Below are 14,242 nucleotides of genomic sequence, written 5' to 3'. Positions count from 1 at the left end.
GTCTCCATCCCCCAACCAGGGTCATGACCCGGCTGCTGGATCACCCCGAGGCGATGGTCCTCCCCTGGCACGAGGTCTTGGAGCCCTGCCTCAACTGTCTCAGTGGCCCTAGCAGTGACTCTGAGGTACCAGAGCCCTGGCAAGTGCAGGGGAGGGAATGGCAGCTTCTGGGGGCATCAGCTACCTTGTGAGGCTCTGGAAGGCAAAGCGCAACCTTTTTGGGTGGGTCTGAAGGCAGAGGGGTAATTAGGAAGGAATGACATATCAGAGTCCTGAGAACTGGGGCCTTGGAAGTATAAATTTGTTGGCTGCAGCTGCATTTTAGATTCTGAGTTTGGGAGAAGCCCACATTCACCGATCTAAACATTCCTCACTCTCTACCTTTTCGGGTTTATGTGTTTTAGACCAAGGCTCAGGCACCAAGGCAGGCTCTTGAGAGCTTCGCCCTGGCAGGAAGAAGCATTGGGAGCTGTGCCTAGGCTCTGCCGGCTCTGGAGTCCCAACACCCTACTGCTCTATCCCAACCTTTGGTACTCTCCTTTTCCTGGGCTTTCAGGCTTCTCCGAAAACTCATCTGCCACATTCTTTTTTCTAAACCCACCCCTCATCCCTTATGTGGCCTGCCTTTTGTTTCCCATATGTTAATCTCTGTGGCTCTGGGCTCAGATTGTTCAGGAGCTGCTCTACTTTCTGCATCGCCTGGCCTCAATGCATAAGGACTATGCTGTGGTTCTCTGCTGCCTGGGAGCCAAAGAGGCCCTCTCCAAAGTCCTAGACAAGCACTCGGCTCAGCTGCTGCTGGCCTGTGAGCTTCGGGACCTGGTGACAGAGTGTGAAAAACATGCCCAACTCTACAGTAACCTCACGTCCAGCATCCTGGCTGGCTGCATTCAGGTGAGGAGGTGTGTGGGTCCAGAGCTGAGGGAGAACATAAACCAGAAGCAGGGGAAGAGGATTCATTGTGGGTCCTCCTTTGGTAACCCTATTTGGCACAAATGGTAGCAAATCTGGGGCACTTGTTTCCCCAGTCTTTACCCCACATGGTCCTGTTCTGCCAAAATGTGTGAAGAGAGAGGTTGAGTGTTTTGTTGCCCCTTGACTTGTTCTCCATACATGTTTCTGTATGTTCACACTCTTCCCTCCTCCCCATACCCCTTCTCTCCACTGTTCCCACTGCAGATGGTGCTGGGCCAGATCGAAGACCACCGACGAACCCACCAACCCATCAACATCCCCTTCTTTGACGTGTTTCTCAGGCATCTCTGCCAGGGTCTGTGCCCCAATCTGCTTTCTTCTGGCTTCCACCCCAGTATTTGTTTTCCCCGTCTCTTTCCTTTCTTCTCTCTCAACTAACTAGACTGTGATGGCCACCCCCTCCCACTTACCCCTAGGCTCCAGTGTGGAAGTGAAGGAGGACAAGTGCTGGGAGAAGGTGGAGGTGTCCTCCAACCCGCACCGGGCCAGCAAGCTGACGGACCGCAACCCCAAGACCTACTGGGAGTCCAACGGCAGCACTGGCTCCCATTACATCACCTTGCACATGCACCGTGGTGTTCTTGTTAGGTATGAACATGCTCATGTGCACATATGCATACACACACGCGTGAATATTTTGATACACCCCAGTATACATTCTCCAAGCACCCACATATGTGACTCTATAAACCCTATGCGTTAGAGACACACTCAAACCCATCCTGTGCAGTGAATAGATAGACACATAGATCTACATTCCTTGTATAGTATAGACATTCTTACTCCCTGAGCCTGTTGACATGCTCCTCCTACTAGGGACAGATGTGCATGGTGTTGTGGGAAGTTGATTCTTTCCATGGGTGCTTGCTTAATGTATACTCTGTGCCAGGCACTGGGCCAGGGTCTAGGGCTATAAGGACAATTAGATATAGTACCCATCCTCAGGGAACTTGTGGTCTTGTTGGGGAGTTAGTCTGGAAAATCAGTAAGAGTAAGAAAAAGTGATGTGGACCCTGAGGCCAAGTGAGAGGTGAGAGAAGTCTTCCAGAAGGAGATGTTAAATGAGTTCTTTCAAAGTAGAAATTAGCTATATAAAGAGAGGCAGTGGCTACTCCAGGCAGAGGGATAGCATCTGTGTAAAATGGAAGTAAGAAACACAGTGATGTATTTGGGGGAAGTTTAAGTGACTGGCTGGAATGAAGGGTGTGTGTTGGGCAGTCAGGGTGGCTCAGTGGTTTAGTGCTGCCTTCAGCCCAGGGCCTGATCCTAGAGACCTGGGATTGAGTCCCATGTCAGGCTCCTACATGGAGCCTGCTTCTCCCTCTACCTATGTGTCTGCCTCTCTCTCTCTCTCTCTCATGAATAAATAAATAAAATCTTAAAAAAAAAAAAAGAAGGATGTGTGTCATGAAAAATAGCAAGAGACAAAGCCAGAAAACTAGGTAGAGCCAGACCACAGAGTTTTGTAAGCTAAGTAGTTTGAACACTATTCTGAAACTGAGGGAGCCACTAAAGGATTTTAAGAATACAAGAGACAGGGGATCCCTGGGTGGCACAGCGGTTTGGCGCCTGCCTTTGGCCCAGGGCACGATCCTGGAGACCCGGGATCGAATCCCACATCAGGCTCCCGGTGCATGGAGCCTGCTTCTCCCTCTGCCTATGTCTCTGCCTCTCTCTCTCTCTCTGTGTGACTTCATAAATAAATAAATAAATAAATAATTAAAAAAAATAAAATATATATTTAAAAAAAAAAAGAATACAAGAGACAAAACTGAATTCTTTTCTTTTTTCTTTTCTTTCTTTTCTTTTTCTTTTCTAGAAAAGTCACCCTGGTGATTATGAGAGTTTGGGTTGAAGGCCAGAGTTGGAAGGTTTATGCGGTGGTCTCGTTGAGAAATGAATGTTTTCAGGATGCCTGGGTGGCTCAGTGGTTGGGCGCCTGCCTTTGGCCCAGGTTGTGATTCCGGGATTCGGGATTCTCTCTCTCTGTGTGTCTCTCATGAATAACTAAATAAATCTTAAAAAAAAAAAAAAAAAAAAAAATGAATGTTTTCAGTTAGGCAGAGGGAATGGAAATAAGGAAGGAGTAGCAGACAGATCTCAAGTCTACAGGATGTGCCACTGACATGAGGGAAGCCATGAGCCAGAGAAGTCACATAGTTTAATGTGAATACTCTAGTGAGATGGCAGTTTTCTTCCCTAGAGGACTGTAGGAAGAAGAGCAGACCTCTGTGGATAGATAATGGTTCCTTTTGGGCATGTTGACTTTGAGGTGCCTATGGAGTGTGATATGGAAACGTCTGCTGGGTACACAGCATGAAAGCTGAGAGGAGCCATCTAGGGTAGAGATGTGGATTTGGAGTCATTAGGGAATTGGTTTTTGGTTGAAACTATGGTGTTTTTTTTTTTTTCTTTTTTAAAAGATTTTATTTATTCATGAGAGACACAGAAAGAAGCAGAGATAGAAGCAGGCTCTCTGTGGGGAGCCTGATGTGGGACTCAATCTCAGGACCCCAGGATTACGCTGTTCCTGAAGGCAGACACTCAACCACCGAGCCATCCAGGCATCCTGAAACTATGATTTTAAATAAAGTCACTTTGATGGAAGATAGAGCAGAGGCTCTGGGGAAGACTAACACTTAAGGAGGCAGCGGGATGGGGGTCTGAGGAGGAAGTAGTGGGTTGAAGTCATTTTTTAAAAAATTTTTTATTTATCTATTCATGAGCGATAGAGAGGGAGAGACAGGCAGAGGGAGAAGCAGGTTCCATGCAGGGAGCCTGAGGTGGGACTCGATCCTGGCTCCCCAGGATCACACCCTGGGCTGTAGGCAGCACTAAACCGCTGCACCACCGAGGCTGCCCAGGTTGAAGTCATTTTGAACAAAGACCAAGGCCCCAGGTCTAAATGATTGTTTTTCCTCTCCCAGGCAGCTGACTTTGCTCGTGGCCAGTGAGGACTCAAGTTACATGCCGGCAAGGGTGGTGGTGTTCGGAGGTGACAGTGCCAGCTGCATCAGCACTGAGCTCAACACGGTGGGGACCCTGGTGCCCCTCTTGACCTTACTCCCCATCTTTCTATCCCAGGACCTCCTGGGAAGGATCCAGTCCCTGGGAGATTCCCATGTTCCTTTCCCCAGGCAGGCTTTGCCTCCTAAGCAGTGAGAGCAGAGCTCAGCATGCAAATTTGCGTGGTTCCATGGGTTTAGGACAGAAGTAAAGAGCACACACTGTCACAGGATTTGGTTGCTGTCAGTAGTTCCTCCAGCCCCACTTCTGGAGGTGATAGTTCTTTCTCCTCCCCTACCCCATCAGGTCAATGTGATGCCCTCCGCCAGCCGGGTGATCCTCCTGGAGAACCTGAACCGTTTCTGGCCCATCATCCAGATCCGCATAAAGCGCTGCCAGCAGGTAGGGTTAGGGGAGAGGCCGGGCTGGGGATCATGGGGTAGCATAGGGTCTTCATAGTGATTGCATTACCCAGCATTTGCGTGCCAGGCTCAGGCCACACATCTTCTTGGGGATGGCCTAGGAGCCTGTTGAGTTTGAGTATCTCCAGGGAACTCAGGGCATGAGGCCTGGCTCTTTTTTTTTTTTTTTTTCTTCAGTGCTTGTTGGCTGGGTGGCTAAGGTAATAGACAAGTCTGTGCATGTTACAGGGCGGCATCGACACCCGGGTTCGAGGTGTGGAGGTCCTGGGCCCCAAGCCCACTTTCTGGCCACTATTCCGGGAGCAGCTGTGTCGCCGTACATGTCTCTTCTATACCATTCGGGCACAAGCCTGGAGCCGGGACATAGCAGAGGACCGCAAGCGCCTCCTCCAGCTCTGTCCCCGGTGGGTGGAGCAGGCAGTGGGCTGGCCAGGTTGATGGGAGGGAGGAGAGGTTAATATAGTAGGAGGACACTGTTAAGAAGTAGGCAGTGGGAGGGGCACCTGGATGACTCAATTGGTTGAGCATCTGACTCTTGGTTTTGGCTCAGGTCATGGTCTCACCATTAGGTGATCAAGCCCCACGTTGGGCTCTGTGTTCTGTGCGGCATCTGCTTCAGGTTCTTTCTCCCTCTCTCCACTCTCTCTCTCTCTCTCTCTCAAATAAATAAATAAAATTTTTAAAAATGTAGGTGGTGGGAGACTTCTGCAGGAGTCTGAAAGGTAAAGCGGCAGCCAGGACATAAGGGGAGTGTCACAGAGGTGACACGTGTGCTTATGTCAGCAAGCTGGTTAGGGAGCCAACCATAGTGAGAGTGGGAGCTGATGACACTTGAGTGGAGGCCTCAGAGAGACCTGTGCCTTAAAGTCTTGACCACATACTCCTTCTTCCCAGACTCAACAGGGTTCTGCGCCATGAGCAGAATTTTGCTGATCGCTTCCTCCCTGATGACGAGGCTGCCCAAGCACTGGGCAAGACCTGCTGGGAGGCCCTGGTCAGCCCCCTGGTGCAGAACATCACCTCCCCCGGTAACCATCCTGACCCTGGGCCCCACTAACCAGCCCCTTATAATTATTCCCAGGGATCACCTGAGTTGATTCTCTTGGTCCCTGTCTTTATCCCCAAAGGCCTATCGCCTCAGTGTTTCTCTCCTTCCTGCCCTAGGGACTGCTCCTTGAGCCTCTAGTATTTGAATCTTCTCCTCCACCCCACCCCTACCCTGTTAGCACACCCCCAGACTCCAGGTAAAGTGAGCCTCGGCCTGTCTGCCTCCCAGGCCTTTCTGTGTAATTGGGCCTTCTCTCTCCTCTTCCTGGGCTTCCTGTCTCCCTATTTCCCATCACCTGTTTCTGACCTATCTTCTTTTAGATCCAGAAGGGGTGAGCTCCCTGGGATGGCTATTGGATCAGTACTTGGAGCAAAGGGAGAGCTCTCAGAACCCCGTGAATCGAGCAGCATCATTTGCCTCTCGAGTTCGTCGCCTTTGTCATTTGCTGGTGCATGTAGAACCTCCCCCCGGGCCTTCTCCTGAGCCATCCACTCGGCCGAGTAAGTCCCAGCAATGGCCTGTTCAGCTAAAAACCTGGGCAGTGGTGGTACCTGGCTCCTCCCCATCTTGGATCTTACTCTTTCCGACTGCTCTGCTCTGGGCCTTTCCAGAGGTCGGTACCCAAGACCCTTAGGTTCACTCAGGGGCTGAAACAAAGCCGCTTCCCTTGCCCTGTTTCCGCAGTCGGTAAGAACAGTAAGGTCCGGGATCGGAGCCCTGGGCCCTCACCAGCTCTTCCAAGCAGCAGCCTGAGGAACATAACCCAGTGCTGGCTGAGTGTGGTGCAGGAGCAGGTGAGTCAAGGAAGCTGTAGTCTGAGGCGGAACGGGGCTGCTAGGCTACTGCAGCTATTGTTACTTCTCCTCCTTCCTCAGGTCAGCAGGTTCCTGGCAGCAGCCTGGAGGGCCCCTGACTTTGTGCCTCGTTACTGTAAGCTCTATGAGCACTTGCAGAGAGCAGGTTCAGAGCTCTTTGGGCCTCGGGCAGCCTTCACACTCGCTCTGCGCAGTGGCTTCTCCGGTGCCTTGCTACAGCAGTCCTTCCTCACTGCTGCCCACGTGAGTACCACCAGCCTCCTAGTCAGCCAGTTACCTGAAGTGAGCTCTCCTCTTTCTCTGTCTTTCACCTCTTCTCACTCCCCACTTTCCACTGCTCCACTCCCTCTTCATGCTTGGCCAGTCCCCTTTCTGTTGCCCCCCCAGATAAGTGAGCAGTTTGCCAGGCATATCGACCAGCAGATCCAGGGTGGCTTGGTTGGTGGAGCCACTGGAGTGGAGATGCTGGGGCGGCTTCAGCAGCACCTGGAGCCCATCATGGTCCTTTCTGGCCTAGAGTTGGCCACTACTTTTGAACACTTCTATCAGTGAGTACAGGTCTGAGAGGTAGGGAAGGGGAGGCCTAGAATCTGGAGAGGGTGAAGATTTGAATCTTGGAGGGAAGATGGGGTGGAGGCAGTGAAGAGGAAAGATTAAGATACGGAGATGGCCATGGCTGGTGGAAAGAGAGTAGGGAAGAAGAGGGGAGACAGGGCCTGTGACTCAGGCCTGCTGCAACAGAGGAACCTATGTTCTGGAGGGGGAGGCAGGACCCGGGCCCAGCGTCCACACTGAGGCTCGCCTGCTCTGTGTGTGCTGCAGGCACTACATGGCAGATCGTCTCCTGAGCTTGGGCTCGAGCTGGCTGGAGGGGGCTGTGCTGGAGCAGATTGGCCTCTGCTTCCCCAACCGCCTCCCCCAGCAGATGCTGCGGAGCCTGAGCACCTCTGAGGAGCTACAGCACCAGTTCCACCTCTTTCAGCTCCAGCGGCTTGACAAGCTGCTCTTGGAGCAGGAGAATGAGGAGGAACAGGGCCTGGAAGAAGAAGAGGTAAGGGCAAGGGAAATGAGTGGGAGAATAGGAGAGCAAAAGACTAGACTAAAGAAGGGAGCCCAAGAGCCCTTGAAATCCTTCTGTCTCTCAGGAGGAAGCAGAGGAAGAAGAGGCTGAGAAAGAACTATTTATCGAAGATTCGAGTCCAACAGTTTCCATATTGGTCCTGTCACCACGCTGCTGGCCGGTCTCCCCACTCTGCTACCTGTACCATCCCAGAAAGTGCCTTCCCACTGAATTCTGTGATGCCCTTGACCGCTTCTCCAATTTCTACAGCCAGAGTGAGGAGATAGGGACAGGCAATTGGAGATTGGGGTGAGATTTGGGGTGGCAGGAGAAAAGAGGAAGAGGACCTGTGGACAGGAATGCATAGACATAAAGAAAAATAGTCTCTAGGGACAGTAGTGTCCTAGGGAAGGGGGAAGAAGTGGGTTAGATCTTTTTTAATTTCTTTCATCATTACCTTCACTTTTGTATGAATTTGTTCTTTTTCTTTTTTTAACTTTGAATTCTATGCTTACCTAATTTTTACTCTTTTCAGACTTCTTTCCTAGTCAATATTTGAGGCTATTCTTTTTCCTCTCAACATTGCTTTAGCTGCATTTGGTTTGAGTTTTGTGGGATTTTTCTTAAGATTGGTTTTTTGTGAGTTATACTTAGTTTTTGGTAAAGTACAGTCTTAATTATGACTTAATGAATTTTATATACACACAGACTCCCATAACCACCATCTAGAGCATTTCCAGCACCCCAGAAGACTTCCTCCTTCATGTCGCTTTCTAGTTAGTAAACTCTTCCAAGAGAAACCATTATTCTTCCTTTTATCACCATAGATTCTTGCCTGTATTTGAACATCATATAAATGGGATAATTGGTTATATATTCTGTGTCAGGTTTCTTTCAGTGGGTGTAATGTCTGTGAGGACTACCCAGGTTGTCAGTTTTATCATTATTTTGTTCCTTGTATTGCTGATTCCTTTCCATTGTATGAATATATTTACCCTTTCTGCTGTTGATGGACATTTGGGATGTTGCCTAAGTTTTTATTATGCAATGTGTGAGCATTTAGTATGTTTTTAGTTCTAAGAATTTTCCAGTTTCCATTCTTTTTTTTTTCCAGTTTCCATTATTATTTCTACTTTGATCTGTTAGTTTTTTAGGAGTATATTTTAAAATTCCCAAACCAGTTTTTCTTCGTTTAGTTATCTTTTTGTTTTAGATTTCAATCCCTTTGGTTCATTGTGGCTAAAGAACGTGGTTTCTGTGATTCTGAATCTTTGCAATGTCTTGAGACCTCCTTTATGGCCTACTAGCTGGTCAGATTTTGTAAGGGTTCCATGTGTGATTAAAAATGTTGTATTCTTCAGCTGCTGGTTACGGGCTTCTGCACATTCCACTAAATTGACTTTGTTAATTGTACTGTTCAAATCTGCTGTAACCTTACGCATTTTTGTCTGCTTGATCTATTACTGAGAGAGGTATATTAAGATCTGTCATTGTAATAGTGAATTTTTAAACTTTTCATCAGGTCATCTTTGCTTTATATATTTTTGACTATGATATTAGATGAAAGTTTAGGGACACCTGGATGGCTCAGTCAGTTAAATGTCTGACTCTTGATTTTGGCTCAGGTCATGATCTCAGGGTCGTGAGACTGAGCCCCTCATTGGGCTCCATGCTGGGTGTTGAGCCTTAAGATTCTCTCTCCCCCTCTGCCCCTCCCTCCTCACACGTTATCTCTCTCTCTCTCTCTCTCTAAAAAATAAAATGTTTAGATAGGGGCATCTGGGAGACTCAGTTACGTATCTGACTCTTGGTTTTTGGCTCAGGTCATGATCTTGGGGTCATGAGATTCAGCCAGCCCTATGTTGGGCTCCATGCTCAGTAGAGAATTTGCTTGTCCTTCTCCCTCTGCTCCCCCACCTCACCTTGCGTGCTCTCTCTCTCTCTAGTAAATAAGTAAAATCTTTTTAAAAAATAAAATAAAGTTTAGATAAAAATTTAAAATAAAAAAAAAAAATTTAAATCAGGGGCAGCCCGGGTGGCTCAGCGGTTTAACGCCGCCTTCAGCCCAGGGTGTGATCCTGGAGTCCCGGGATTGAGTCCCACGTCAGGCTCCCCGCATGGAGCCTGCTTTTCCCTCTGCTTGTGTCTCTGCCTCTCTCTCTGTGTGTGTCTCTCATGAATAAATAAGTAAAATCTTAAAAAAAAAAAAAAAGTTACTTTAAAAAAAAAACTTAAAATCATTTAATAGTGTTGTCCAGTAGAACTTTCTACAGTGATGGAAGAGTTATTTTCTGTATTCTTCGGCATGATGGCCATTTGTGGCTGAAATGTGACTAGTTCAATTGAGGAATTGAGTATTTAATTTTATTTACTTTAACCAGTTTAAATAGCCACATATGGCTACCATAATGGACTATGCAGGTTTAAAATCTTCATAGTTGGGATCCCTAGGTGGCGCAGCGGTTTGGCGCCTGCCTTCGGCCTAGGGCGCGATCCTGGAGACCCGGGATCGAATCCCACATCGGGCTCCCAGTGCATGGAGCCTGCTTCTCCCTCTGCCTGTGTCTCTGCCTCTCTCTCTCTCTCTCTCTCTCTGTGACTATCATAAAAAAAAAAAAAAATTAAAAAAAAAATAAATAAAATCTTCATAGTTAATTTAAACTTTATTATTATGAAATGATCTTTCTTTCTAGTAAAGCTTATTCTCTCAAAGTCTGTTTTTTTTTTTTTTTGCAAAGATTTTATTTATTTATTCATGAGAGACACAGAGAGAGAGGCAGAGACACAGGCAGAGGGAGAAGCAGGCTCCATGCAGGGAGCCCCATGTGGGACTCATCCCTGAATTCCGGGATCACACCCTGAGCCAAAGGTAGACGCTTAATTGCTCAGCCACCCAGGTGTCCTCAAAGTCTTTTTTTTTTTTTTTTTTTTTTTCTGGTGTTAATATTATACCTGTTTTCTTTGTTAGTGTTTTTCTAGAGTATCTCTTTCTATCCTTTTTGTTGGGGGAAACTGAAATTCTTTTTTTTTTTTTTTTTTTAATTTTTTTAAATTTTTTTAAAATTTATTTATGATAGTCACAGAGAGAGAGAGAGAGAGAGGCAGAGACACAGGCAGAGGGAGAAGCAGGCTCCATGCACCGGGAGCCTGATGTGGGACTCGATCCCGGGTCTCCAGGATCGCGCCCCGGGCCAAAGGCAGGCGCCAAACCGCTGCGCCACCCAGGGATCTCAAACTGATAATTCTTTTAGATTTCTTTTGTGTTAAAATATGAATAACAAAATTTGCCATTTTAACCATTTTTTAAGATTTTATTTTTAAGTAATCTCTACACCCAATGTGAGGCTTGAACTTTACAACCTTGAGATCAAGAGTCATGTGCTCCACTAACTGAACCAACCAGGTGCCCCTCCATTTTAACCATTTTAGGTGGGCAATTCAGTTATCCTTTTATTTAAATTTTTTTTAATTTGGAAATAATTTCAAATTTACAGAATAATTATAAGAATAATACAAAGAACACTTACATACTCTTTAAAAGTATATATTATTTATTTGAGAGAGAGCACGAGCTAGAGGGGCAGAGGGAGGCAGAGGGAGAGGAAGAAGCAAAGTCCCCGCTAAACAGGGAGCCTGAGATCATACCCTGAGCAATCTGAGTAAAGGCAGATACTTAACTGACTAAGCCACCAAGATACCCCAAGAACACTCATATACTTTTTATCCAAGTTTACCTTTTGTTAACACTTTGCCCCATTTGCTTTTATCATTTGCTCTTTGTGTATATATACATTAATAAAATGTATATATGTTATGTATGGATACACACACACATACACACATTTTTTTCCTGAACCAGTGTGAGTAAATTGCATATATGCTAGCCCGTTGCCTCTAAATATTTGAATATATATTTTTGAAGAATCATAGTGTTCTTGTATATAATAATAGTTCATTTATCAGTTTCAAAATTTTAACTTTGGTATAATAACTTTATTTATTTTGAAAGATGTTTATTTTAGAGAGAGAAAGCACGAGCAGGGGAGGGACAGAGGGAGAAGCAGACTCCCTGCTGAGCAGGGAGCCCAATGTGGGGATCATCCTAGGACCCTGAGATCATGACCTGAGCTAAAGGCAGACACTGTACTGACTGAGCCACCCAGGCACTCCAGTGTAATAACTTTAATCTATTTGTCACATTCCAGTTTTGTCAAGTGATTCCGTAATGTCTGTTATTTTTTAGTCTAGGACAGCATCCAGTCTAGAATCATGTATTATATTTAGTTGTTATGTCTCTAGTCTCCTTAATGTGGAACAATTCCTCAGCCTTTCTTTGTCTTTTACAACATTGACACCTTTGGAGAATATAATCATTTAAAATTTTCTAAACGTTCTTCCTTTAAAATTTGTCAGGTTATGCATTCTGGGTCAGAATCCAAAGTAAGTAACATTATGTCCTCTGTGTGTTTCATTTAGAAGCACACAATTTCCTTCTGCTCCTCTTTTGTGATGTGAATTTTGACAACCTGATCAAGAGTTTGTTTGATTTCCCACTATTTTCTCCCTTGCACTGTTAATAAGCAATCTGTTGGGGAGATACTTCAAAACCATGCCTATATTCTGGTCTCATTAGAATTTCCCTCCGTATCATTTACTTTTTAACTTCACCATGCTCTTATTTTAGGCATGTGTCTTGTAAATACTTAGAATGTGTTTTTTATTCAACCTAATAATTTCTCCTTTTGAGTTGTCGATTTTAGCCTCTTTATAATTATTATGAGTAATGTTATATTTGGTTGTTATTGCTACGCTCTTACCTTTTAGTTTACCCTTCTTATAATTTTAAATTTTAGTTATTTCATATATACAAAAGAATATATATTAAAAAAGAATATATAAAACATGTACAGTTAAAAAAATAATAAATAGAACACCTTTATAGATATGTTTCTACCTTGGGTTTTTGTGCATTTTTTCCCTCTTCTTTTGGATTGATTTTTTTTTTTTTGAGAATTTATTTATTTATTCATGAGAGACAGAGAGAGGCAGAGACAGGCAGAGGGAAAAGCAGGCTCCCTGCAGGGATCCTGATGTGGGATTTGATCCCAGGGCCCCTGGATCATGACCTGAGCCAAAGGCAGTCACTCAACCACTGAGCCACCCAGGTGCCCCTGAGTTGATTTTTTTTAATTCCTTTTTTTGTCCCTACCAGTTTTGGAAGCCACACATTCTGTAGTTGGTTACCCTTATGTTTTTAACCTGTATGTTTGACTTGTTAATATCACTTTCCCACCTTCCTGAACAATAAAAGGACCATAGAAAATCTTAACTAGGATGCCTGGGTGGCTTAGGGGCTGGGCATCTGCCTTTGGCTCAGAGCATGATCCCGGGATCCGGGATCGAGTCCCACACTGGGTTCCCTGCAGGGAGCCTGCTTCTCCCTCTGCCTATGTCTCTGCCTCTCTCTCTGTCTCTCTCACGAGTAAATGAATAAAATCTTTAAAAAAAATAAAAAAATAAAAAAATAAAGAAGGCGGCAGCCCCGGTGGCTCAGTGGTTTAGCGCCACCTTCAGCCCAGGGCCTGATCCTGGAGACCTGGAATCGAGTCCCGCGTCAGGCTCCCTGCATGGAGCCTGCTTCTCCCTCTGCCTGTGTCTCTGCCTCTCTCTCTGTCTGTCTCTCATGAATAAATAAATAAAATCTTTAAAAAAATAAAAATAAAAATTAAAAAAAGAAAATCTTAACTCCAGCTCTCACTCCCATCTTAATTATTAGTGTTGTTTGATATTTTAGGATTATCTTTTTTTTCTACCTCCCAAAGAGTCATTATTATTATTATTGTCTTATTCAGTTGATGTTTAGATTTGCTATCATACTGGTTGCTTCTGTCACTAATCCTGATGTCTCTTGATCCTTCTTTCTGAGTTCAATCTCCTTTTTTTTTTAAAATTATTTATTTATTCATGAGAAACACAGAGAGCAGAGAGGCAGAGACACAGGCAGAGGGAGAAGCAGGTTCTATTCAGGGAGCCCGACGTGGGACTCAATCCTGGGACTCCAGGATCACGCCCTGGGCTGAAGGCGGTGCTAACCCGCTGAGCCACCCGGGATCCCCTCAATCTCCTTCCTCCTTTCCCTTTCCCTTTCCCTTTCCCATTTATTTATTCATAGAGACACAGAGAGAGAGAGAGAGAGAGAGAGAGACAGGTAGAGGAAGAAGCAGGCTCCATGTAGGGAGCCTGATGTGGGACTCGATCCCAGGTCTCCAGGATCACGACCCCAGCCAAAGGTAGCGCTAAACCACTGGGCCACCCCTCAATCTCCTTTCTAAAGGAGATCTCCAATCTCCTTTAGAAGTCTCTAGTATTGGTGGAAATTTTTATCAGTTTTTGAGAATGGCTTACTTTCAACCTCATTAAAATTTTTTTTTATTATGATAAATTTTTGATGTACACAAAAGTAGGCAAAATTAACTCCAGTGTACCAATGTGGGTAAATTCATGGCCAATCTCATTTCTCCTGTACCCCCACCCACGTTCCCTACCTCTCAAATTTAAAAGATAAGGATTCTCTTTTTAAAAGCAAGGACACTAAAAAAATAATAATAAATTAAATTTTAAAAAAAGCAAGGACACTAAAGTGACCAAAGTTTGAAATATTAATAATAATTCCTAACATCAAACAGTAAAGTGTTCGTATTCTCCCCATTTTCTCAAGTTTTCAAAATTAGTTTTTTGTTGAATGGGGAGCCCAACCAAGCCCACACCTGCATTTGATTGAGCTATTTCTTTCATCTCCTTTAATTAATAGGTTCTGCTTTCCGTTTTGCCCCATTGCAATTGTTCATGGAGGAAACTAGGTTGTTTGCTGCAGAGTTGTCCACAGGCCAGATTTTGCTGACCATATCCACATGGT

General features: G+C 45.4%; 1 protein-coding gene across 2 annotated transcripts in view; it reads left to right on the top strand.

Moving 5' to 3' along the window:
- CUL9 (cullin 9) overlaps window positions 1–14,242 on the top strand; it is a 39,931-nt gene that overhangs the window by 12,945 nt on the left and 12,744 nt on the right. For both annotated transcript variants that reach the window (XM_072832936.1, XM_072832935.1), the window contains exons 13-26: window positions 20–125; window positions 667–894; window positions 1,180–1,270; window positions 1,392–1,563; window positions 3,903–4,008; window positions 4,288–4,383; window positions 4,632–4,807; window positions 5,298–5,431; window positions 5,772–5,951; window positions 6,136–6,245; window positions 6,327–6,509; window positions 6,654–6,814; window positions 7,089–7,317; window positions 7,412–7,601. In XM_072832936.1, coding sequence (XP_072689037.1) covers window positions 20–125; window positions 667–894; window positions 1,180–1,270; window positions 1,392–1,563; window positions 3,903–4,008; window positions 4,288–4,383; window positions 4,632–4,807; window positions 5,298–5,431; window positions 5,772–5,951; window positions 6,136–6,245; window positions 6,327–6,509; window positions 6,654–6,814; window positions 7,089–7,317; window positions 7,412–7,601 — 2,162 coding nt within the window. The remainder of the gene's footprint in view (window positions 1–19; window positions 126–666; window positions 895–1,179; window positions 1,271–1,391; window positions 1,564–3,902; window positions 4,009–4,287; window positions 4,384–4,631; window positions 4,808–5,297; window positions 5,432–5,771; window positions 5,952–6,135; window positions 6,246–6,326; window positions 6,510–6,653; window positions 6,815–7,088; window positions 7,318–7,411; window positions 7,602–14,242) is intronic.

The sequence above is a fragment of the Canis lupus genome, chromosome 7 (assembly GCF_048164855.1).
Source record: "Canis lupus baileyi chromosome 7, mCanLup2.hap1, whole genome shotgun sequence".
Taxonomy (NCBI): Eukaryota; Metazoa; Chordata; class Mammalia; order Carnivora; family Canidae; genus Canis; species Canis lupus.
The sequence above is the reverse complement of the archived record's forward strand: the minus strand, read 5'-3'. Positions and strand labels throughout refer to the sequence as shown.